Source organism: Neophocaena asiaeorientalis, unplaced genomic scaffold (genome assembly GCF_003031525.2).
Source record: "Neophocaena asiaeorientalis asiaeorientalis breed wild unplaced genomic scaffold, Neophocaena_asiaeorientalis_V1.1 scaffold70, whole genome shotgun sequence".
Lineage (NCBI taxonomy): Eukaryota > Metazoa > Chordata > Mammalia > Artiodactyla > Phocoenidae > Neophocaena > Neophocaena asiaeorientalis.
The window spans coordinates 11,227,493-11,254,287 of NW_020175410.1; the positions used below are offsets into that span (position 1 = coordinate 11,227,493).

The following is a 26,795-nucleotide window of genomic DNA, read 5'->3' on the forward strand; positions in this document are numbered from 1 at the left end:
GTATTTACAAGACATGGCCCAGTATCTTTTCCTGTAATTAAAAAATATATATATTTAAAACTGTCCTCCAGAAGTTTCTTACCGGACTAGGACGGAAGGAATGTCTTCGAAGATTAATCGAGAACTGAGAAAGGCCTGTAGCCTGCTTGAGATTCCCGTGGGGTTGTCTGTTAGTGAAGGGAGGTGAAGGAATTCAAAGTGTCACGCCCTTGGCCTAACCAGGGGCGGGATAGGACGGTTCCCACTGCCGGGAAGGTGTCTCAAGAGGCAGGTTTGCGGTGACAAAAGCCAAGGGCCGCGCCGAGGGCGGAGCCGCCGCGGCCCGCGAGCAGGAACCGGGCTCGCCGACCTCGGGGCGGAGCGCGGCCCGCGCGCAAGAGCCGGACCGCGGGCACCGCCCACAGTGCTCCCGGGCCCGGCCGAGCTAGGCGGCGCGGCTTCCGCGCCATGGGACGGTTGCTGGCTCTGAGCTTGCTGGGGATAGCGCTGGCGCTCCTGGGCGAGAGGCTCCTGGCGCTCAGGTAGGTGGGGGCCTCTCGGGTCCCCAGGCTCAGGGTGGCACGGGCTGCGCGCGAGCGGGGACCCCGGAGCCGGCGGCCACGTAGGACCTCTGCATCGCTCTGCTCCTCGGCCGGCGGAGCTCCTCCACCCCAACCCCCAGCCGCCACCAAAACCCGGCACAGTTTGGGCTGAATCGCGAGACTTCATAGCGAGTTTGTAAGCTTTTGCTGCGCACCCAGGTCTTTCTTACCTAAGTTGACAAGCGAGTCCTTTGCGATTTACCCAGGGGCGAGCCTAGTGCTTTAACTTGAAAACAAAACTATTACTCATTCACTGAAACTTTAATTATAAAGATTTATTTCAGGTCATTGGTGCTGCTTCCCTTTGTTGCCCGAACCAGCCTCCGTCTTTAATAAAGTTGTTTTCCGTCTCTTCCCTTCAGAGTTTGAGAAACTCTTCCTCTGCTCTCTAATCTTGGCATGGTTGATCAAAGATACTTGAGATATTCAGCTATTGTTCTTACATCACTTCCTTATTTATCTCTTCGTCTGGGAACACCGAAGCCAGAATGCCAAACAGGACACGCCTAGTCTATCTCATGTTTTAGTTATAAGGAAAAAACGTGGGTGATCAGACGTCATAGTCTCTAAATTATCAACTCAAATTATGTTAAGCCTCATGCGAAAGAATTCCAGAAATGTTGAGCACCTTCTCTGTACGCTATGCACTCTTAGCCTCCTGTAATAGAGTAAGGCACCGTCCTTACCTTTAAAGAGTTTACCCTATTAAAGGGAAGGAGAGAAATAAATCAAATAGATAAATTAGGATGTTCAGGACAGGTACAAACCAACCCCTGTTGGTTTAAGGAGGAGAAGTTACAACGCCTGAAGGTGGAGTTCAGGAGGAAGAGACATCTGACACTAGCCTTGAGGGATGGGTGAAACACAAGTGGGGATGAAGGAGGCAGTCCCAGATGGAGAGTGCAGCGTGAAGAAAGGGAATGGCGGGGGAAGTTTAGATTTGAGTGGAGCATAAAGTTAAGGGATGAGAACAGTAGGAGTAGGGTTTTGAGATGGTTAAACCTACGTTGAAAAATTGGGGCCTGCATAGATAGGCCAAGGGAAACTAGCAATGTTTGTTGTATGTGTTTTATTTTTTAAAACAGGAACCTGTTTAAACCATCTAAAGCATAACCAGTTGGGCTGTGTAGAGATGACCTGGGAGGCTGGATTGGAGTAGAGCAGTGGTTCTCAGTCCTGGCTGAGCCTTAGGGATCTACTGGACGCCTGCTGTCTGGGCTGCACCCCCAGCAGTTCCAATTCTGTTGCTCTGGGTGGGGCCCAAGCATGAGTATTTTTTATTTTAAAAAATTCTCCTGATAATTCTAACATGCAGTTAGAGTTGACAAGTACCAGAATAGAGAGCAAATAGACCTGGGGAAACTAGTTAAAGTCTTGCAGTAGTTTGGCCCAAACTCTGGAACCCCAGGGATGAGGGGTAAGGCCAAGGTGATACTACAGTTTCCAGCTCTGCTGTCTTAGCTGCAGCTTCATCTGCTCATAAAGGGATGCCAGGAGGAGGAACAGTGTCTATGCAACAGGAAGCACCAGAGTTGGAGGAGGAACATTTACTTGTAAGAAATGGACATGTTGAGCTTAATTTTCACATTATATAAATGACCATCCTGCTCTGCAGAACGTTATTGAGTTGGGTGATTTTGTATGATCTGTCCAGCTCTTGGTTTCAAAGGCAGGACCACTAAAGTTCTCAAGCTCATTAAATTATCCCTAAACTTCAAACCACCAGTGTTTCCATAAGTTGAAGTTTTCTCAATTAGTCAATTTTTTCTTCTTACTAATCTTAAGGTTTTAAATTTAAATCCCTTTAAATGATAAATGTAGATGCAAACCTAAGAAAAAGTAAATAAAGCGTATTTAATTTACATAGAACGCACCTGCTAGATGATTTAAATTTGAATGTATCTTTTCTTTACAAAGACTTGACTATAATAAACTTTACTGAGCAGTGACTTCATAGGGTTGTAACCTCATTGGACAGTTGAAGCCTTATAGTGGCTGATGTGAGAATGTTGGGGTGAATGATGGGTAGCTAGATCTAGCAAATAAAAATGTAGGACACCCAGTTAAATTTGTATGTCAGATAAATAACAACTCATTTTTTAGTATATGCCTATCCCATGCAATATTTGGGATATAATTAGACTAAAATAGTATTCGTTATTTATCTGAAATTCAAATTTAACTGGGCATCTTGCATTTTATCTGGCAACCCTATGAGTGCAGAACATCAAGTGCCTGCTACTTACAAAGTTCGGTGGAGTGCCTAAATGCATAATATTTCTCCTTTCAGACCCTTAGAGTATTTTGAAAAGCAGCATGTTCCCACCTCCACATAAAGAAAGGCTCTTCAAAAACAGGTTTTTGGTTTGTTTTTTTCTCTCATCTGCTGCCTTCTATTTCATTATTCTATTTTTAGAGATGGCACTTTGGCACTCAGGTTATTTCTCTCCCCCAGGGTGCCCACTTAAATTTCAACTTGGATTTCAGATAAACAGTGAATGATTTTTAGTATAAGTATGTCCTGCATGGATAAATGGAATCAAGGTTGTCTCTTTCCTTCTGAACTATAACTGGCTAAGGTTCCCAGGGGAGGATGGCATGTCATACCCAACTTTTCCACTCCTCCCTCGAGGAGCAATAAAGGAAAAAGTAGAAATACAAACATGTCCCCAGGCAAGTGCTCCCTGTTGCAAAGCACACACCCTTGAATGAATCATGAGACTTGAGTATATCAGAGACCTATGCCTGAGCAGGAACTCCAAATACAAGCATCTGAACTTTTGCTTGTTGCTTGACACCTTTTATGACAGCTCCACCAAGAAGCTAGCTATCCAGTTAGCTTTTGAACACTTCTGAAGGGGCAGACTTGTTTTCAGCCACCATCCTCCTTATTTATTGTGTGACTACTGTGTGCTGGTCTTTGTATTGAAACTGTCAGCAGTTCATTATATTAAACTAAAACTTACATTTACTGAAATTTGGAAAGAAAGCCCTTTTACCTTCCTGCTTCTTCCAGTTTTCATATATGTCTTCCTTCCTATATTATACATAATATTAACTGAGGCTTGGAGAGGCTGCCTAGTTAGTTCAGAAGTTAGTGCCAAACCTGTGCTCTAAGCCAGGTCTTCTGTTTCCAAATACAGTTTGTCCCAGCTCCACCATGGCCTCCTCTCTTCTCTGCCATTGGAGCAAACTTTCCCCAGCTTTACAAGCCTAAGCACAAATTCTTAATTAAGTAAGAGCATTACAGGGGACCAAGGGGTGAATTTCAAGGGGTTTTACAAGTCTGTTTGTGAAAGATAAAGCCCCAGTTTGTCTGAATATAAGTCTGTACGTAAAAGATAAAGCCCCATCAGTGGTTTGTAAGTTCAAAGGCACTGAGATATGGAACAAACCTGGTAGTAACACTGTGTTCCCAGTTTGCTCAAAGCATATTGGCACACCAAACTGGTGCATCCTTACTGCTACCACATGATGAGGCAAGATAATCAGTAACCGCCCGTGACCCATTCCACTTTGGATGGGTAATGCCTTTTCCTGAGTGAAGGAAATAGAGATTCATTTCATGGTAATGACTGTTGGTTAAGGGTTCATGCTTTGTAGCCAGGTCGCCTGATTTCTCCACTATTTACATGAGACCTTGGCTTTTATTTCACCTTTCTGTGCCTCAGTGTCTTAATCTGTAGGATGGGGATAATAGTACTATATGCTCCATATAGGGGCTGTAAAAAATAAATGAGTTCATTCTTGTAAAGTGCTAGAACAATGTCAGACATGTAGTAAGTGCTCAATAAAGTTACCTATGATGACAATGATGTTGGAGCAGGGGTTCTTAGATTTTTTTGTGCCATAGATCCCTTTGGTAGCTTGGTGAAGCTTTGACTTCTTCTCAGCAAGCATCATGTTTCTAAATGCATAAAATAAAATACATAGGATTACAAACCAAACTGAAATACTATCTAAGTTAATACTAATTTAAATACTTAAATTCTATTGCCAAACTATTTAAAAGATCTAATGTAGGATATAATAACATGGCCTTCTTTATTAAAGCCTTAAGTAGATCTAGAAGTAGTTGAATACCTAACAGTAGATACTGTGAAGCAGAGATGAGTATAAATGGTATTTTGAGATCTCTACAACAACTAAAATGTGATGAAACAATGTAATTTCTGTTAGTGACAGAGTCACAGGTACTGCTAGTAGAAAGCTCAGGGCTTTGTTGCCTACACTCATCATCAAAAGAAATACTCAGTTTCAGTCAGAGGTTTAACTAAAGATGTGTTTTCTCCCCCCATCAGAATTCAGAAACCCCTGAATTTTACCCATGGACTCTTTGAGGGTCACTGGACCCCAGATTAAGAATCATGATGTACATGTTTCTGATGGGGGTCATTGGAGGAATGATTACTGGCTCAGTTGAAGGAAGGCAGTATGCATTCTTTCCTGTATTATACCTATCATATACTCGTAACTAAAAGGAAAATAACCAAGTTCTAATGAAAAGGAAAAGGAAAGTGAGAAAAACAAAAGGAACCTAGAACAAAGAAAGCAAATAGCTTTCATCTAGAGTGTCCATTTTAATAGACTAGTAGTGGTGGCCTGGAACATTGTGTCTAAGCTGGAGCTGAGTTAAAGAGAAAGAGTGCTGTAATTGATTAGCAATGTCTGCATGACAACAGAGTGGCAACTGCCACACCATCTCTGATCTAGTACGTTCATAAGCATGCTGTGGACATAAAGTGTTAGGGAGCAAATAGGCTGCTGCAAAAATATGACTTATTTGTGTTTGTATCTCTTATTTATTTATCTGTTTTTGGCATTAATATATGTAGGCTTATTGATCTGCTAGTCCAAAGAGTTTGTATAGCTTTCATTTGTATATTCTCCAAACTTCTTAAATCTGTTATCATTTAGGAGTACTTTCAGCTGCAAGTAGCATACATCAAATTAATGGTAGCTTATACGTATTGAAGCTTGCTTTTCTCACTTGATACAAACTCTGTGAGTCATTCATCCTAGAGCTTGTCCACTGAGTCAGTGATCACATCAAGAAATTAGGTTCTGATGTTTTTGTTCTTTGATCCTCCGCTGTTGGCTTTGTGTCCTCATACTTGTGTTAAGGATGCTGAATGATTGCTGTAGTCCCAAGTACCACATATATGGTCAAATCGTGAAGAATGGAGGAGTGTTGCCAGTTAGCTCTCTTCCTATGTCTGCCTTTTCTACCAGTAATAAATTTATCTTTCCCAAAAGGCTGGGTCATATGATTACCCCTAAAGTACAAAGGGGGCTGGAAGCAAATATTTGGCTTGCCTGCTTCTGCAGTGAGAAAGAGCAAGGAAGAAAGGGGTGTGAATGGCTTTAGGTTTGTTAGCTAATAGGATCTGCCACTCTGGAGTACAGAAGTCCACTAATGAGTAGGGAACTGATAGTTCTGCCAGGCAAAAAGCCTAGCAGTTTTCTACTGAAAGTCTTGATGGGCCACAAAGGATGGAAGCAAAATCCTCTCTCTTTAATCATAAAGGAAACACAAGAAAAAATGACTTGATTAACTAGTAACAGTCCTTGTGTTACTCTTCAGTTTTAATAGCGGGCAGTCTGCATATCTAGAGATGATATTGTACAACTAAACTAGCTGATGAAGATCGCCCTGTTAACAAAGTATAATCATCAGTCATTGATGCAAACCTAAGTTGACTCTGAAAAATACCCCACACCAAAGTGTCCAAACACATATGAATTTTATTTTATCCATAGAATTTTTTGAGAAGGTTAGATGGTAATCAACATTACCCCATCTTTGTTTAGTCAAATGGGCATAAAAGTAAGTTGTATAAAATTGACACCCAAACCAGCACATGATACAGAAACTTGATGAAACTTCAGCTATGACCTAATGACTTAAATTTACATCTGTTTCTGGAATCACACAATGTCAATAAACCTTGGAGGTCATTTAGTCTCATCCTTATTTTTATACATAAAGAAGACTAAGGCCTGCAGAGATTAATTGACCTGCCGAAGGTCATGCAGTCTTGCTGTTATGACAGAAACATGGTCTCTTCTCCCCTTTCTGAGAAAAATACAACAGCAGATTAGAGCCTCTGGGTGGAACTTCCTGGCTGGGTGCTGAACTTCAGGGAAGTCATTTTCCTCATCTCTAAAATAGGGATAATGGTACCTACTTCTTCGGGTTGTTTTAAGAATTAAATGAATTCATTCAGGTAAATCACATAGAACAGTGGTAGGCTCAATACATGTTCTCCCTTCTTAGTATTTATTTCCTTTTACCACCCATGATTATCAGCAGCATCCTCCTCACTAGTATTACTGCTACAACTTATGTTAGGCTAAGTGTACTTGTTCTCGCCTTTAAATCACTGCTGGGACTCGCAGACTTGAGATTTTTTTGTATTTTTTTTTTTTACTGCTTTATTTAAATTTTTTATATGTTATTTGCTTTATTTTTTCTATTACATTAATATATTTTATATCTTTTTTTTTTTTTCGGTACGCGGGCCTCTCACTGTTGTGGCCTCTCCCATGGCGGAGCACAGGCTCTGGACGCGCAGGCTCAGCGGCCATGGCTCACGGGCCCAGCCGCTCCGTGGCACGTGGGATCTTCCCAGACTGGGGCACAAACCCGTGTTCCCTGCATCGGCAGGCGGACTCTCAACCACTACGCCACCAGGGAAGCCCTATATCTTTATTTTATTCATTTATTTTTATTTTATTGCTTTATTGCTATGTTGTTTCAAGAAGTTTAACAGTATTTGAGTTATATGATTCCAAATACATACTGATTAAAAGTTTAATTGGAAACTTTCATATATATATATGGATATATATATATATATGAATCGCCAAAATATATAGTTGCCACCACCTGTTGGTAATTCTGGGCTGTCCAGGCCTCGGCTTCTTCCATCTCGCCAAGAAACCAGTAGCCTTCCCCAATTTCCGTGTCTAGAAGTCCAAAGCTGGCAAGGATATGAATAGGAGAGAGACAACTGGCAAATTGTCATGTCTCTTAAACGTGTGGTACCTGTGAACCACTTTGAAACATGTAAGCTACTCTGCAGGCATTCTTGTCAATCTTTGTGGATGTGGAGAACAGAAAGAGAAGGTGAGCCAGTGAGAGGAGGGAAAGCCTTCAAACAATAGAGCCCAGATCTGTTTGCCCACCCTGCTTGGTGGCCCTGTACTCCAGGGTGGGAAGGAGGAGGGAAGATGCTTTATTAGAATTCAACATTTTCTCTTTATTCCTTCACTTCTGTTTTTATGAAATTACAACAGCAAGTAGTTTGGCTACAGTAGTTGGTGCTCTCCAACCTTCTCACCCCAATAAACAGTCATGGGGATGGGACTTTCTCCACTTGTTTCTTAATAACTATTTATGAGGTGGCTTCTGTGAGCCAGGCTCTGAACAATGCCATTTTCTCTCGGCCTGCTTTCAGTCACTGTGTCATTTTGCAGAGGGTCTGGGCATTTTATAGCCCCTCTGGGTCCTCAGAAGGAAGACAGGGCTTCTGGTTCTACATCTGAAGCTCTTCCCACAACACAAGAGCTGTGAGAAATGGGACCTGGTGCCGTGTTTATGTTTGTATAGGAACTTGCATTCCAAGTTGTATTTGTTGAATTATTGGCTTCCTTTTACGACCCATGTTCACATATAGAACTTTGTGATATGCATTTTTATTTTAACTTCATTTCTGGTGCTATTTTATGTTCCTACCCTTGTTTTCTGTCTTCTCTTTTATCTGCTTTAGATTTATGCTGTGTTTTATGTATTGCTGTAAGCCTCTTTAAACCCTTTCTGCTACAAAGCAGGGAATATGTAAACAGATAGATTTTTTTTTTAACAGGAATCGACTTAAAGCCTCCCGAGAAGTAGAATCTGTAGACCTTCCAAACTGCCACCTGATTAAAGGAATCGGTAAGTCTGAGAAAATGCTTGTTACACAGCTTACATTCCTTGGCCCACAACACTAGAAAACTCATTAACAGTATTTTGGCACATAATTACTGTTTATCAGAGGAAAAGTCACATTAAATCAGCAAAAACCTTTTCAGTCAATCTCTTTTGATCTCATGCACCCTGTATTTCTTCTTCTCTCTTACTCTCACTGTGATTTATTAATTATTTGTACAATCCTATGTTTTAGACTTCTTGCTTGCTTAGTGACTTTGCTGAATTCGTTTTGTCATCTGTGTTCTGTATTTTGTCAAGTCTGTATTTTTGTCAAGTCTGGATTATGTGTGGCCACTGAATTCTGTGTACCATTAGCCCAGGAGTCAGCTGGTGAAGGTAAGTCAGAAGGAAGAGAAGTTATAAAACAGAAAATAAAAGTCTCCCAACAGGGCTTCCCTGGTGGCGCAGTGGTTGAGAGTCCGCCTGCCGATGCAGGGGACACAGGTTCGTGCCCCAGTCCGGGAAGATCCCACATGCTGTGGAGCGGCTGGGCCCGTGAGCCATGGCCGCTGAGCCTGCATGTCCAGAGCCTGTGCTCCGCAACGGGAGAGGCTATAACAGTGAGAGGCCCGCGTACCACACACACACAAAAAAATCTCCCAACATAATCTCCACCCACCACAAATATTACTGAGCCATGAAAAAGAATGAAATAATGCCATTTACAGCAACATAGATGGACCTAGAGATTATCATACTAAGCGAAGTAAGCCAGACAGAGAAAGACAAATATCATATGATATCACTTATATGTGGAATCTAAAAAAATTATACAAGTGAACTTATGTACAAAACAGAAATAGACCCACAGATATAGAAAACAAACTTATGGTTACCAAAGGGGAAAGGGAGGGAGGGATAAATTAGGAGTTTGGGATTAACATATACACACTACTATATATAAAATAGATAGGGGCTTCCCTGGTGGCGCAGTGGTTAAGAATACGCCTGCCAATGCAGGGTACACGGGTTAGAGCCCTGGTCCAGGAAGATCCCGCATGCCGCGGAACAACTAAGCCCATGCGTCACAACAGTTGAGCCTGCAAGCCACAACTACTGAAGCCCGCACATCTAGAGCCTGTGCTCTGCAATAAGAGAAGCCATGACAATGAGAAGCCTGCACACCACAATGAAGAGTAGCCCCCACTCACCACATCTAGAGAAAGCCCGTGCGCAGCAATGAAGACCCAATACAGCCAAAAATAAATTAATTAGTTAAAATATTTTTAAAAAATAAACAACAAGGTCCTACTGTATAGCACAGGGAACTATAGTCAATATTTTGTAATAACTTATAATGGAAAAGAATCTGGAAAAGAACACATATATAACTGAATCACTATGCTGTACACCTGAAACTAACACAACATTGTCAACTATACTTCAATAAAATATAAATAAATAAAAAAATAAAAATCTCTACCTCCCACAAAAATAACCTCAGAGATAGAGTTTCTGTTTTATCCTTTCTGGTATTTCCAGTGCAAATACAAACAAATATATGCATATACATTTATATCTATTGTTTTCACAAATGGCATCTTAGTATAAGGTTATATTCTGTAACTTGCTTTATTCTGAACACAGTGTGAACAGATTTCCTCATCAGCACATGTAGATCTACCTCATTCTTTTTAATATTTGCACGTACCATGATTATTTACCCAGTTCCTTACTGCACATTTGAGTGGGTATAGTTTTTTGCAACGACAAGCAAGTCAGTGAACTTCATTGTACATATAGCTCTTGCATTTGTTTATCTGAAGGATAAATCTTTAATAGCGGGATTATTGTTCAGTTAGCACATATGTTTAAAGTTTTGATAGTCTTTGCTAAATTGCTCTCACGTTGGCAACGCTAATAAACTCAGTACCCCATGTTTATAACCACATTCACTCCAGACAGGATTCATAATGCTCTTTTATCAAAAACAAAGTAGTGAGCCTTTCCTGGATCACACAAAGAAGGCTTCCATTTCATGGAAACTATTTGTTTTCAGAGAAGCCTTTTCTACTTCAGAGCTTCTTTCTGCGCACGGCGCCTCCTGTACACATCTGTTTCCTCTGTGCTGTTGTCCCCTTTTCCCATTGCTACTTCTGTACTTTTTCCCAGTCCTGTCTCCCTTCACAAGACTCCTTGACTTCTTTCTCCTGGGGTTTCCCCTCTTTGTTTATTGCCCAAACACTTAGCAGGAGGATACAAACTCAGTGTCAAATACCAGATTGTCCAGATTGGAAAGGTCTGTGCTGGATAATGCAGAGCGTCCTAGAATTAAGGTTGTCTGGAGTCCCAAAAAAACCCAGCAACTGCATCCTGCCTTCTGGCTGCAATCACGAAGAGCCCCCTTGGAACTGGTCACTAAGCAGAAGCCAGATGGCGTCTGGGAGGGATGTTGTACAGGTTGGGAGGTTGAGTCAGTGATCTCGGAGGTTACTTTTGCTACTGAGTTAATAAATGTCAAATTATTAAACAGCCCTTGGCCCTGTGAAGTCCACCTTCTGCGAATTCAAGTCTCAGAGTAGACAATAGGGCACAGCCAGACACATTACTGGACAAACTGCCAAGTGTATTGCTGCTACAACTCACTGGAATGGAGGGCACCTCAGAGAAAAACAAGTCCAACAACATTTGTATTCTGAACAGGCATCTGTCTGTGTTTGTGACCTTTATGTTGTGATGTGTGTGAGCTGCTGTCTGGAATTGGGAAGAATGAGGAAATATGTCACCTATGGCCCCTCTTGTGAAGTGTTTAATGCCTCTGAGGCACTTCAAAAGGCAACAGAGCGAAGACGATGAGTGATTAGAAGCACATTTGGGATACATTTTTAGATCTCATTAGAACTGTGCTTTTTCTCTCCCCCTTCTTTGCTTTTGCTCTGTGGTTAGCATACACTATATGAACATTCATTGAATGCTATGTCAGTGATGCATAATGGTTAATAATAGCTTGTGGTTATATGTTTTTAACAACAGTTGCTTATTCAGTGGTCTTTGACTACAAAGGAATAACAGGGCATACTTTCCCATAGTCAAAAGCAGTGTCTCTTGGTAGGCAGCAGGAGTAGAGGGGTTCTCTTTTTTAGTTTCCACTTTGGAAGCAGTAGCAGCCATGCAGTTGAGGCCAGCTAATCCCTCCAAGAGGTAAGGGGACAGGTACATCCCCTGTCCCCCGAGTCCCCATCAAGACATACACACACACACACACACACAAAATAAGGCTACATTCACCATGACTAGAAATGAACTCTTTGCAATTCTTAGGTGCTTTATAAATATCATATCATCTCATGTCTTTCTGTTTTAATAAGTAATAATCACTACCACATATCATACAGGATATGTGCCTTCAGGGGGTCAGAAAGTAAGCTCACTATTTATTCCATTTTTTTGTATTCCTTTCCAATGTATCTAACAGACAGAAACTAACATTTGGTATAATATCAACATCTAAATAATAAAAATTATAATTAAAGAGCTATTTAACTCTACTTGAGGCTTAAAAGTTTAAAACATTTTAAAATGTCTTTGAAAATGCTGGCATTCAGAGTCCTGGACTAAAACAAAATTTTGAATGGATTATTTCTCTTGAGTTAATAAATGATTTTATACACTTGGCAGCCAAGATCTTTATAATAACTGCTGCTTGAGAGGTTTTTTTTTAAAAAGCATTAAAGTTTATAGCCCTTGTTGTCAAGTACTTTACAATCTACCTATGAAAAGGAAAACAGAAAAACCCACTCTGTGAGATATAGACATATTTTTTCTTTTTATAGCAGATAACGACCTAAGGCTCAGAGAGGTTAAATAACTTTTGCAATTTTTTTCCCAATATAGTATTCTCTCCCAGAGTGATTAATACACACATCTGATTAATGAACCAAAAACGTGGAAAATAATAGGCTACATTACATTTTGGATACTCTGTTGGGTATGGCAACGGCTGATTTGCTGTTATAAAGTTACAATAAGTAACTTAGAGAAGAGAGAAATTGGTTCTCTTTTATGTGACAGTCCAAAGATAAGCAAATGACCTAGGGTGATTAGATGATTCTACTCCATGTGGTCATTCTGGAACAAAGGCTGATGAAGCAACACAGCTATCTTCAACATATTGTTTCCATCTTGGTACAAGACTAGAGCTCCAGTTGTTGCCACTTCCCAGCAGGAAGGGGTAGAAAGAAAATTTACATGGATATTTTTATTTTATTTTACCCAGTAGTTGCAAGTAGTTTACCTTGTACTCTCATGTCCCATTAACCTGAACTCAGATAAATGGCCACCTCTATCAGCAAGAAGGGGTAGAAAATGTCTGTAGCTATGTTGCCGTGTACCTGTAGCTGAAAAAAAAGAAGGGGAGTATGGATACTGGGGAGCAGTTGGCCATCTCTGACACAGATAGATAATTGCTAAAGGAATAAGAAGGGATCAAAATCAGATATGCTAAGTTAGAAGACTTTCCAGAGAAAGAGTGTTTGAAAGAAAAGTACAGGATATGAATTGATGAAGATCTTGGTGAAAGGCATGGAAGCAAACATTTTGGGGGAAAAGCCAACATATGTAATTGACCACAGTTGGATTTACAAAGTAAAGTATCTTCAGAGAGGAACCAGGGGATGGTTCTGACAGAGAAATTTCATTAAATGCTAGGTTGTATTTTTTCTATGCATTTTTAAGTCAGAACAAAAGACTTGAATCCCAGCTTCCCAGTTTGTGACCTTGAACAATTTACTTAACCTTTCAACGGCTCCATAGTCTCTAGTCTAAAATTAGAGATAATAATATTGCTTCTTAGAGTTACAAAAATTATATGAATTAACGTATGTAAAGTACTTATAAGGAGACTGGTTCTTGGTAAACTATGTGTTAGTAGTTATTACTGTTACTACTCATGCTACTACTGTTTCTATTATTGAATTAGAGGAGAAAAAATTAGGTGTTATGAGATGATAAAAGCCTACTGTCATAACGGCTATAGAAATAAAGATCGGGGAGTAGATCTGGAAAATATTCTAAAGAAGGCTACAGATGACTTTTTTTCCTTGGAATTAGGCAACGGAATTAAACAGAAAGAAGCAGCAATGTGGTTGACATGAATATATCTTTTAAAAAACATTGTTCTTTTCTTGCTTATTAAAAGAATATGATTATTTGTAGAAATTTTTAAAACAAAGAAAAGTATAAAGAAGAAAATGAAAATCACTCATAATCCCACCACCCCAAAAAAGTTGTTATTTTTTTCTACATATCTTTTCTTTGTCTATGGGTGTAAGCGTGCGCACGTTGAAGTTAAATTGTCTTAAATGATTTTTCAGGAACAACAAATTTTAATTAACTGAGCTCCTACTCAATGGATCTAGAAAGCAGAACTTAGACTAGAATTCTGTGTGCAGGTGTGTGTGTGTGTTCGTGTGTTTGTGTATGTATACATGGTGAAGCGTTCCTTGGTCCTTGCTCTTTATCAGTTAAGAAACACCATGGCACTAGAATCTAGAGGTTTTTAACTTTTGGGAGGTATCACAGACCCTTTTTTTGAATCTGCTGAAAGCCAAGAACCTTTTTCACAGAAAATGTCTTATCTGTACATACACAAGACATTTTGCATTGCATAGAATTTCAGAGGGTTCATAAACTCTTTGAAACCCATGTGTGGTTACTTAGGGATCCACAGACCTCAGGTAAGAACTCAAGCATACAATACTTAAACTTTTATCTCTCTTCTTTTTGGGTTTTTTTTTTTTTTTTGCTTTTCTCCACTATGATGGAGCCAGCAACACTGGAGGCGGCCAGCCAAATGCAAACTCAGGAATCAAAGTCCATATAGCTGGATAGATGCTGTTTGTTTTTGACAACCTAGAAATAATCGTGGAGAAATCGTTTGGAGAGGGCTTAAAGTGGAAGGTTGGATTTTGTGGACTCAGAGCATGTGTCATGATTTGGCTTAATCTAAGCCATTTTTATTCCTCTTTTCTTGTGTTTGGGTCTATTATCTGTCTGTGGAATTTACACAGTGAGACCACTGGCAAGGTCTTATGTCTAATTATTTGCTGTGCTGTGTGGAGTGTACTGCAGACAATCGATAAACAATCAATAGTAATTGTAGCCTGTTTCAGAGACACTGTTAGGAGTTTCACCTGGCTTAGGTGCATGGTATTTTCCATTAATCTTCTTTTGCTAGTTTTTTTCCTGTAATTTAAAGCCTAAATTTAAAGATTAAACAGAAAGCTTTCTTTGCTTATGAGAACAAGCAGGCATTGTTTTTTAAAGAGGGACTATATAATCCCAGGTGTTTTATCTCTGTTAATGAGAGAAAGTCTGTGTTTGCTTCCGATTGAGTGAGCCGAGAAAGGGACAAGAATATTTGCATGGTTAAATGAAGATGAGCCCTTCATTCTGAAAGTAATATTCCCCTGATGTCAATTACTTTTGTACAGACATCTGGATGTTTATCATAAGAGTGTACAGATGTCAACTTTTTCGGTATTATAGCTGGAAATGTGGTGATTACTTGACTTTGATTTGAGTAGACATAAAATCTCTAACATTTAAAGTCAGAAGTTCACTGCAGGAAAGGATTTAGACTGACGTTTATTAAAGAGAGTGGTTCCTTGGAAGAAAAAATCAGAACCATTCCGAAAGATACAGATACTGATAAAGTAAACAACGCTCTACCTAACAAGTCACAGAATTCGAACATGACATTTATCTATTTCTTGAACTTAACAGAAGCCGGCTCTGAAGATATTGACATACTTCCCAATGGTCTGGCTTTCTTTAGCGTGGTAAGTATCTTCCTTCCCTAGTCTCAGTGGAGGAGGTACAAGGGAGTTTGATGAGGCCTTCAGAGCAGTAACTTGTTTTTAAAGTTCCTCAGTTTCAAAAAAAAAAAAGACAGGTCAAACAGGATCTTGGAAATTTTCCTCCAGCTCCTCTGAATGTAGGGATGAAAAAGTCTTTGCCAATTGATTTATTGCTCTTTATGTTCCCACTGGCTTGCACTAAAATATTCCAATGCAATCTGTGTTCTAAAAGTTTGTTATTAAAAAGGATATTTGGGGCATTATTGTGGATATTTGATACTACATTATGCTCTTTTAAATACAGCGTCTACCTCTCCATTAGATATTCAATTTGAAACTAGTCTTCTTGCTGTTATTATTTATTTTCAAACAATATACCAACTTTCCTAGACAAAGGCCAGTGCTTTTGCTTTCTTTCTTTTTCCCCAAATAGCCTAACGTAAGTGGAATGTCATTGACTGAGCTTATTTATACCCTTCACTTTTGCCTTAATTTTTATAAGCTGAAAAATAACAACCTTTTCAGGCATACATTACAAAGACTTTAAAATTGATTGGCCTGAGTGATGCTAGGCTACACCAATATGCATTCTAATTAGAAAATTGTATATGTGGGCCAAGGAGGAAGTTCTGACCACCTCTCTCTCCTCCCTGGCATGGGCCAAGGTGAGGGACCTTGGCATCTTCATGGATTCAGTTTTTCTTGAGAAAGAAGTATCCAACTTTGAAGGCAGCCTGTAGTTATTCTGTTCCCTCTCAGCAGCCATTATTTTCAGGCACTGAGACTCAGGAAAGATGTGAATAACTTGGAGATGCTTCAGAAGGGAGTCACAACACTAATAAAATAGTTGTCAGACTTATGAGAAAGGTGAGAGAACTCAGCTGAGATGAGAATGAGGGTTAGAACACTCTTCAGGTTCCTGATGGTTTTTATATGAAAGGCTGTGAGTGGCTGGTTATTTACCACAGAGGGAGAAAAGAAATACTGTAGACTTTAGCAGAAACATTGATATTTATATGGATTGGCCAAAAAGTTTGTTCGAGTTTTTATCTCATCTTACGGGAAAACCCGAACGAACTTTTTGGCCAGCCCAATATTAAAACTATGGCTTTAAAAGTTTTAGTTAAGGGGCTTCCCTGGTGGCACAGTGGTTGAGAGTCCGCCTGCCGATGCAGGGGACACGGGTTCGTGCCCCGGTCCGGGAGGATCCCACATGCCGCAGAGCATCTGGGCCCGTGAGCAATGGCCGCTGAGCCTGCGCGTCCGGAGCCTGTGCTCCGCAGCGGGAGAGGCCACAGCAGTGAGAGGTCCGCGTAACGCAAAAAAAAAAAAAAAAAGTCTTAGTTAATTACCTACCCACAATGAGTAAAATGACATTTCTAGGAGGACTCTGAGTTTGTGTAGAAGCACATGCTTGCACACATATCTTATATTCTTAGGAAAAAACACTGAGACTCCTAGTCAACATTATTCATAACTAAAATGCAAATATCCAGAGTAGAGTAGAAGGCAGTTGCTTTTTTTTTTTTGCAAAGAAGCTGTTTTCAGAGATTTGCGTAATCCAGAAGTCACCTATTTCAAGATTTTCTCCCCACAGGAATAAATCTGAATTAGGAGGGGTGAGGTCTCCAAGCACAATACATCTACAGCCATTTTAGCTGAGAGGCTTAATATAGTCACAGTGATCTTGTAGCCAAGTCAACAGAATTTCTTCTGCTTGTTTTTCTCTTATCCTTCCTTGGTTATATGACTTTTCTTTTCTTTTTTTCAAATTTAGAAACAATCTCATTTTACTGATGTTTTTTTTTAATTTACTCAGCATTGTCTCTAATATTTCCCAGAATGCACTCCTTTCTAAATGAATAACTCCTACATCATAGCATTTGTTTATTCTTCCAAGCATTGTAGCCAATTAGCCCATCCTATTCCACAGTTACAGGCTTGAGGGGCATCTCAAAACTAACATCACACTTAATGAGGAATTAGATGACATAGAATAGAAAAAAGATTTAAATGACAGGGTGAATGTACTTAACACTACTGAACTGTACACTTAAATAGTGAAAATGGTAAATTCTCTGTTATGTATATTTTACCACAGGTGGAAATAAAATAAAATTTGAAAAAGAGAAAAAAGAGGTTAAAATGATAGGGAGTATTACAATAACTCTGGAGAGTTATTACATCCCTGGTAGAGCTTCCTGAGCATTGAAACCCTATCATTTATGGGACATTAATAAACAATAGAGATTATTAACCACTGAATTGGCACTGCCATGTAGCAATAGCATAATTGCAGTTTATTCTACTTGTTGGGCCTTGAAGTTGTGTAATTTTGATAGATATTTTTTAATTGGAGAAAATTTCTATTAAATACAATTTGTGCATAAAGTGAGATTTTTTGGGTACTCTTTTAAATTTGCATAAAGTATGACTTGAAAGATTTAAAAGAGAAAAGACCTCGATTATTTTAGTGAGGGCTGAAAAAGCATTAAATGAAATTCAACTCTCATTCCTGATTAAAAGCTCCAAAAAAACTAGAAGTAGAAGGAAACCTTCCAGAAACCTATAGCAAATACCATTCTTAGTGGTGCAACATTAACTGCCTTCTCATTAATGTTTAGAAAAGGAAGAAAATGCCCTAAAATACTGTAACCATCAGTAATCTACTAGAGTTCTTAATAACCCAAGAAAACAAGAAAAAGAAATTTGAGGTAGAAAAAAAGACAAAACTGACATTTTCAGATAGTGTGATTACCTGTTTTTTTAAACAGTCTAAGAGATTCACCTAACATACTCTTAGACCTAATAGGAGAGTTGAGTGATAGGGTTGTATTCAAAATGAACATATAAAACTCAATGGCTTTCCCATGCACTAGGAAAAAACAAATAGAAAATGTACTACTACTACTACTACCAGTAATAATAAGGTTCCATTTGAGCAGCAACTTAATTTCCGAAATTTATACAGGTAAAGCATAAAGGTAAAGCAATGTGGTGTGGGATGTGAGGACTTGCCATATATATATACATATTGTATCTTATAAGTAAAGCTATAGTAATTCAAAAGTGGCATATTATCACAGGATTTAGACATGAGTCCAAACAGACCAATATGTAAACAGGGATCTAGTACATGATAAAAGCAACATTTGGAATCAGTAGGAAAAGGACAGACTGACTACACGCCAAGCACTGATCCAGGCCTTGGGGTCTAGCAGTGAACAAATGAGACAAAGTCCCACCTCATGTTACAATGGGGAGAGAATGAATGTGTGTCAGATAGTGGCTTATCCCCGCCCTCAACTCTGCGTTATCTCCCAGTCCACCAACCTTCTGGTTACCCTCTGAAGAGACTAAACCCTTAGTCTTCTGCCTCAACTCAGAAATATCAGTTATTGTTCAGCTTTCAGCCTCCCAGCTTCCAATTATTATTTTTTTATATTGTTTCCTCTCTGCTCTCTTTATGTTTGCAGGTTTATGCCACCACCTTTAGCCAAAGTCTCTATCATTTATTTATAGTTGCCACTTTAGTCTATAAAAATACATAAGCCTTTATATTTAACTTTTTCCTCTGTTTTAAAAAGGGTCTAAAATGTCCAGGCCTCCACAGTTTTGCACCAGATAAGCCTGGAGGAATACTAATGATGGATCTAAAAGAAGAAAACCCAAGGGCACTGGAATTAAGAATCAGCCGTGGATTTAATTTGGCTTCATTTAATCCACATGGTATCAGCACTTTCATAGACAGTGGTAAGAGCTGATGAGCTACCAACATTAAAAAAACTTACAATGGCTTGCAAATGGCTGTGGAAAATAGATTTGGATCATATCTGTAGTAAGAGAACAATTAACTCATGAATTACTTCTGTATTCTTCATACAAATAAGTCCATTATTTGCCTCTTCAGCTGGCAGTAAGTTATACTACATTTAGAAATTTCTAACAGTTAACACCTGAAAGAATGTTTAGATTTCATAACCTTTTCAAATATCTATTATCATTACATTGAAAAAGAGCTATATTTGTGAATTAAACTATTAACAGATTATTCATGAATTCTGTATATGGAGTGGGAAACACTCTTTCTTAAAGGTCAGGGGACCAATGAGCAGAAATAACACCAGACAGACAGTGATGGGAAAGACGGGGAAGAAGAATGATCTGTTAGGTCGTCTAACAGCTTATACATTCAACCTTTCCTTGCTCGTGGTATTTAAATGTCAGTGTCTGCCCAGAGGTCCTATGGTTATGTCTTGTAAATTAACTCTGTTCTTTCAATTCTTTAGATAACACAGTTTATCTCTTTGTTGTAAACCACCCAGAATTCAAGAATACAGTAGAAATTTTTAAATTTGAGGAGGAAGAAAATTCTCTTTTGCATCTAAAAACAATCAAACATGAGCTTCTTCCAAGGTAATTAGTCCTTTTGTTCATTCTCTGATTTATCTGTAGCATTTTCAAATATTCCCTATGATGGTCCTTTCACCTTTTGTAAGAGCTGAAATACACATATATATATACACATAAACAAATACATGTATTTATATGTGTATGTGTGTATACATAGTTTCCTTGCAGAGCAGGGAAAGTCGATATCAGTGTTCTATGTGGGCTCCCTTGAGAAATAAGGAAATGCTGGACTACCGAGGATTTGCTCTTCAGGGACATCTTGAGAGTAGAAGACAAACCTCACCATTTTTCCTTCTGTCACCTCCCATTTCAGATGACTCATCATCCAAATAGTAATAACACCTGTCCTGCCAAGGAAGAGTAGTCTGCTTTATATGGAGTTTGTATGCTTAGTATGGGACTGACAAGAACTGTTTTCACAAGGTAGCTGTGGGCCAATGGTCCTGCAGAATTGGAAGTGGGTCACTGCTATTTCAAGAACATAGAGCTAGTTGATAATGTGACTAAAAAAGAATTATGTGCCCCGCCCCGGCTCAGCTGCATCTTTTAAGTTTGAACTTGATGAATATTTTTAATTTCTGTTACTTCCCTATCTAGGACTTAAGTGTGTAACTGCCAACCATTCTTCCAAAAATTCAATTCATAATAAACAGGAGCATAAGTACCATCCAGGCAGCCTTTGCGTTAGGGTGCTGTTTCAGAGAGGGGACCCACCTTCCCTGTAGCTCCGTTTTTCCTTTAACAAAGGAGAAAGCTACTCTTTCAGACATTTTTGCATAGGGTAATTGGAATTTAAATTTAATAACACCCTTACCTAATTGGTTTTAAAAATGTAATTGTTTTTAGCATATAAATCTCTCACCTGAAGCATTTCACTATGGCAATTTCATCATTCTTCTCTCCGTGTTTATTGAGCGCCTGTTCGTTCTTAGCAGGTCGGCTTTGTGAGTCAGGTAGAAATTGAACAGTCAACCTTAGTTTGACTAATAACTAAGCAAAGGAACTCAGGAAAATCCAGCAACTGAGAATATGGAAGCTACGTAAATGTTATTGACAGCCCAATCAGCTCACCAGCCAATGAGGCTCCACTGAGCTCTCTCCCTTGGACAGCTCTGTCTTTTCGTATTGTTATTAAACCCTACATTTCTTGCTGTCAAAAAACACACTCTGTTGGCACCAAGTTCTTTTTCCTTTTATAATAACCTGCCATAATTACTAAATGACCTGTCTTCAAATTACCTGGTACCATAAAAAATTGTTCCCCAGCAAATAATATTATAGTAGATTACATATGACTATAGCCATGTGATTTTAGCTGAGTTTTTCCTGGGAAACCTCACCAAAAATTTAAAGCACATATTATGTAAACCTTCTGGAGACTTAATCTTTAATACTGAGACCAACTGGCTTTTTATATTCTCTCACATGTTATTTTTCTCTTCCAGTGTGAATGATATCATAGCTGTTGGACCAGCACATTTCTATGCTACCAATGACCACTATTTCTCTGATCCTTTCTTAAAGTATTTGGAAACATATTTGAACTTACACTGGACAAATGTCGTTTACTACAGTCCAGATGAAGTTAAAGTGGTAGCGGAAGGATTTGATTCAGCAAATGGGATCAATATTTCACCTGATAAGAAGTATGGTCTCTTATAGAAGTATTTTCATTTCTTCTCAGTCATGGTGCTGGGCCAAATTCTTTACTTTGCTTTTTTTTTTTTTCAATGTAGAAATAGCTTACTTGATATTTTTGGTCTATGATAAATATACTATATATAATATTTACAAATATTACTATAATACTACAATATAGAATACATATATGTAATATATTATTAAATAGATGTTTTATATAAAATATATACATATATGTACTATATATTTACATGTAATATATAAATATATATTTATATACAGTATATAAATTTGGTATATATCCTTGTAGAGTTTAATTTTATAAATGTAAATTTTTATAAAATGGGTTCATATTTATATATACATATTAAAGTATTAGGTAGGTGTTTTCCTTTTAAATACATATATCATTGTTTTATTGGCTGCATATTATTCCATTTTCAGGATGTTTGTAAACTAATTTAACCAATTCTCTATAAATGGATATGTAGGGGGTTTTTTTTCTGTATAAAAACCATTTTTTATTTCTCATTTACCACTGAAACTTATCCAAATATTTTTAAGGAAAAACCCCCCAAGGGAGAATTACATACAGCATAGTGGTTAAATCTTCAGATTTTGGAGTCATATAGACCTAGGTTCAGATGCCCACTGGGCACTGGCTAAATGTGGGGCTATGAGCGCCGCCTCTTTGCACATTTATGCAAGTGTTTCTGTAGAACAAACCCCTCAAAATAGAACTACTCACTTAGAGGGTGCTCCTTTTAAATGTTAACTTTAATAGATACTGCCAAATTGCCCCCCCAAATTATCTCACTATTTTTATATGTCCAACTGTAACCTAGAGGAAGGATATTAAACTCTTTATTAACTTTCCCTTTTACTACCTTAGCACACTGAACAATTTAAACTACTACAAATATAACATGAAATAAATCTGGCATTCTGTGACAACTAAATGTCTATTTTCATGACAATTTCTTCTTTCTTGTTGATTACAGAAAAATGAATAGAGAATCATTTAATTTAAATTGTCTATAACTGACCCAATCCAACCTCTCCCACCAAATCTGTTTTTCTCCTCAACTCTCATCTTTCAGTTATGACAGTCAAACTTTCCAGTCACCCAAGCTAAAAATAATAACAAGAGGGCATCCAGCTTTAACTCCATCTCTCTCACCATTCCTATTCAGCCATTGAGCAGGTCACACTGGTTCTATCTGTGCTTCCGTCCCTGACCCTCACCCCCTCTTCCTTCCCATTGACACCTGCTTGGTTCAGGTTCTCACCCTCTCTGGCTGGAGTATTACACTTTCTTCCCACTTGTTTTCAGTCCACTTCCATTTTTCGCACTGTTGCCAACTTTGTCTTTTATATTCCCCTGCCCTTTCAAGATCTCCAAAAGAGGGACCTCAGTCTGCTTCATCTTTGTATCCTCATACTGAGCACAGCCAATCACAAAGCACATGGTTAGTCATTGCTGAACTGACCATTTGTTATCATGCCATTCTGTTATTCCAGAAATTCAGTGGACCCCAGTTGCTTATCAAATCAAGGCAGGCGAATGGGTTGGACTTTCTTTAATAAGCTAGTTCCAACCTCCCTCTTCTACTGTTTCCACACTTACTATGCTTTAGACAAGAACTCATTATTTTGCAAAACTGCCTCTCTTATTCTTGCCCCTGTGCCTTTGTTCACATGTTTTCTTTTGCCTAAAAGGTGCTTTGTCCTCATATCCTCAAATCCAGTCTCTCTTTCCATGTCCACTGCAGATGCCCCCTTCCTTTGTAAGCCCTTCTGTTTTTTTAGGAGTTAGAGATTTCTTCAGTTTCTAGACCTGAAATATGTCTTATGGTACCAATCATGCTGTATTATTTGTTTTATATGTCTAAACCATCTGATCACCCCCAACACACTACAAACTTTTCAGGAGAAAAGGCTGTGTCTTCTTCATGTTTATATCTGTCACAATACTGAGTTCGTGGCTTTACACACTATAATTGCTCAATAGAACAGTTGCCATGGAACAGGCAATTCAATGAGAAAAATTACCGTGAAGCAGTCCATTAATTCACCCTCCTTAGATACAGACAGATTGTTCTGAATAGATACTTATTTCTAACTCTTACATTTCTCGATATGTTAATAAATATTTATTAAATATTAAGTATTAATATTCTAATAAAATGTGTTGTTTTATACCATATGTTTCTACATGTAAATGATCCCTTGAAATATCAAATTATATTGTAGAATGTGAAAGCTTTTTGTTTGAAACCAAATATTTGTTTTACTGTCCTTTCAGTGGCAAATATCACAGACTTTATATTTTAAATGATGTCCTATATTATTTTTCCTTACAAACTTTTTGAAAAATAATTTAACAGTTCCATGATTGTTGTAGTAACACTGAATTGATTTTGAAAGCTTACTTTTTAAATAAAAATTGACCTTTATCAAGCATTCCTTGAGAGCCCATCATTGATTAACTTCTTGGCAGGTTATTAAGACTTATTCGTCATACTGTGTTAATGAAGCTTTATATTAGCCTGGGGCTCTAACCAATATATCCTTCCTGCAAAGGTACATCTATGTTGCTGATATATTGGCTCATGAAATTCACGTTTTGGAAAAACACCCTAATATGAATTTAACTCAATTCAAGGTAAAATATTTCTTTCTATATCTAAAGTAGACATTAATCTTGAAATTACATAGTTATACTATAACAATTCCTCACTTAGAACAGAATAGCCAGTGTTGCTATTCTGGGTTTTTCACTGCTTCCTCTCGGTAACTGGCCAAGTCTCTTGTTTCCCCACAATCACAAGAACTGACTGATTACAAGCAGCAGTGTGTTGGGAGGGATATTTGCATCAGATTTAGAGCCCATTCCATGAAGTACTGACGGCACCTGATGAATTCCAATAAGAATTTTCACAATTGAAAAGACTAATAGATGAATTCTGAAATGAAGATTTATACAAGTTGTCAGTTCTTTCAATAATAAATGAAGGTAGAAATTGGGTTCCACACCATTATTATTTTCTTCCTGCTTGACAACACATATTTTAGATTGATTAAGAATTTCCTATTTTGCTTTGAATGAATTCCTTGAGCTAACTGATCACTGTGCATCTTTTAAGGGGAAAGGAATTCATTTTTTAGAGAGATTGATTATTGCCCCAGCTTTCTTAATTTTAGGAGAAATGAAAAGTGACTCTAAACCAGTGTATTAAATTTATTTTAAGCAATATTGGTGTTAAAGGGTGGAAGCAGGAGATGGGTGAAAGTTCCCCATATGCATAGGGGCAAGAAAGTTTAGCCCTAAATTATTTAATCAAATTTCTCATGGTATTTAGATATTGACATTTTTTCATTTGGAAGGTACTCAAGTTGGATACACTGGTGGATAATTTATCTATTGATCCTTCCTCGGGGGACATCTTGGTAGGCTGTCATCCTAATGGCCAGAAGCTCTTCGTTTATGACCCGAACAATCCTCCCTCATCAGAGGTGTTTATATTTTTTAGTTTTTCAACCTTAATTATTCAAGTCCTTTTAAACTAATAATACCATAAACTTATGTGGTGGTTGGTTTTGTAATTGCTTTAAGCCAATAATTGGCAGAATTTCACATTGTTCAAATACTTTTAGAAAGGTAGTCTTTTGATGTATTAAATTATGGTGGAAACTAGTCAAAAGACCTTTTTATAAAGACACGTGCCCTCCTTGTGTGGTATACTGGCAATTTTTTAAATACCTGGCTTATTGTCAGCTCTCCACATGTCATTACTTTTGTTCGTGCTAAAGCAGTGAGAAAGTAGGCACGTTCGTGTGCAAGTATTTCTGTTAATGCTCAGTTACTATAATAACACTCAATCCTGTGTTGGCATGCAATAACTAGATGGTTTAAGAAAGTACTTTCTTTGAAGGTTTAACAAAGTAATTGAAACATTAAAAAAATTGGCAACTGCTATTTTCAACAGCATGTCCTCTTAATCATTGGGTCTTTGTGGAAGGTTATTGGTGACTGAGTGACTGGGTGGATGGTGGTTCTATATTAATCGTTTGTATCTCCTGAATAGGTTCTCCGCATCCAGAATATTCTATCTGAGAAGCCTACAGTGACAACAGTTTACGCCAACAACGGGTCTGTTCTCCAGGGAAGTTCTGTGGCCTCGGTGTATGATAGGAAGCTGCTTATAGGCACTTTATACCATAGAGCCCTGTATTGTCAACTCTAAATGGTCCTTTTGCTATGCAGGCATGCTATCTTCTCTTAACAATTTTCTATGAATTGCTAATTCTGGGGGAGTTTAACCAGCAACGTTGACCCAGAAATGTATGACATGTATAGTAAATTTATTTCAGTAATGAAAGCCCCCCTTCAGTTCACATAGCACTTTTAACACAAAAGGAAAGTGAACAGTTTTTTAAATTGCCAAGTAAAGGTGAGAGAAGAGAGCTGCTTTCAGTAAAGTGAATACACTTTGCATAAAATAAGCCTGCTTTCCAACTGCCAGAGCATGAATTCCACTGAAACAGGGTAGATTATATTTCCTTAAAATGTAAGTGACCTCAGCTCCACCAGTGTGACCACTGTGACTCAGAACTACTGATAGGTAACATGTTTTGATGTTTTGTACTTACATCTTTGTTTACTATTAAAGAGTTGGAGTTATATTAAAGACTAACTAAAATCCATGTTTTGTCTGTGCTTAATTCTCAAGGCATATCCTCAGTGGGGGAATGAGAAAGTAGCCACTTCTTTGTGGGGTTACCTTGGGATGTGCAGGCATGGCAATACTAATTTTTCTCAGCTGAAAAACTAAACTATTTGAATAAAATAAAACAAAGAGTAACTAAATATGGCAACTGGAATTCTCAATTAATATGGAGTATTCCATCAGCTCTATTTCTTAATGGGAGCCCAACTTGCATACAAAGAGGAGATAACAGGTTGGAGCTGGAAGGTCAATCATGCCACCTCCTTATTGAACACAGCCGTGAACTTCATCAGGTGAGATGAAGTCAACTATCCAGGCCCACATGGTTAATCCCAGCAATGTCAGGATCAGGGTCTGCCTCATGGAGAAGCGTTCTTTCCACTCACTGTACCTCCTGTAAATTCATCTTAAACCCTGAAGAGAGACTTTCACATGTCTCTTTCCATTGTAACTTATCAAAGCACTTCACTTTTCATACTCTCCCCCATCTTTAGCATCATTATAATCAAAATATTTGTCAGTTACTTATAAAGTGAAAGACAATGCATTAAAAGTGGTACATTCATTATCTCATTTAATCCTAATTACAGCCTGAGGGAGTATGTATTGATATTATATCACTGTTAACATTTCACAGATGTTCCAGGTCACACCTGGT

The 26,795-nt window shown here is 38.3% G+C and overlaps 1 protein-coding gene across 3 annotated transcripts; it reads left to right on the forward strand.

Moving 5' to 3' along the window:
- The first annotated feature begins 348 nt into the window (after positions 1-348).
- LOC112414534 (serum paraoxonase/arylesterase 2) lies at positions 349-26,114 on the forward strand. 3 transcript variants are annotated; one of them, XM_024767044.1, is made up of 10 exons: positions 410-521; positions 2,872-2,938; positions 8,450-8,520; positions 15,280-15,335; positions 18,941-19,106; positions 19,643-19,769; positions 21,212-21,412; positions 23,991-24,072; positions 24,795-24,923; positions 25,496-26,114. In XM_024767044.1, the coding sequence occupies exons 2-10, from the start codon at positions 2,898-2,900 to the stop codon at positions 25,652-25,654; spliced, it is 1,032 nt and encodes a 343-aa protein (XP_024622812.1). In that variant the 5' UTR covers positions 410-521; positions 2,872-2,897; the 3' UTR covers positions 25,655-26,114. The 3 variants fall into 3 exon arrangements, with proteins under 3 accessions (XP_024622813.1, XP_024622811.1, XP_024622812.1); XM_024767045.1 differs by lacking the exon at positions 2,872-2,938 and having other exon boundaries at positions 349-521; positions 19,679-19,769; XM_024767043.1 differs by lacking the exon at positions 2,872-2,938 and having other exon boundaries at positions 360-521.
- Positions 26,115-26,795: the final 681 nt, after the last annotated feature.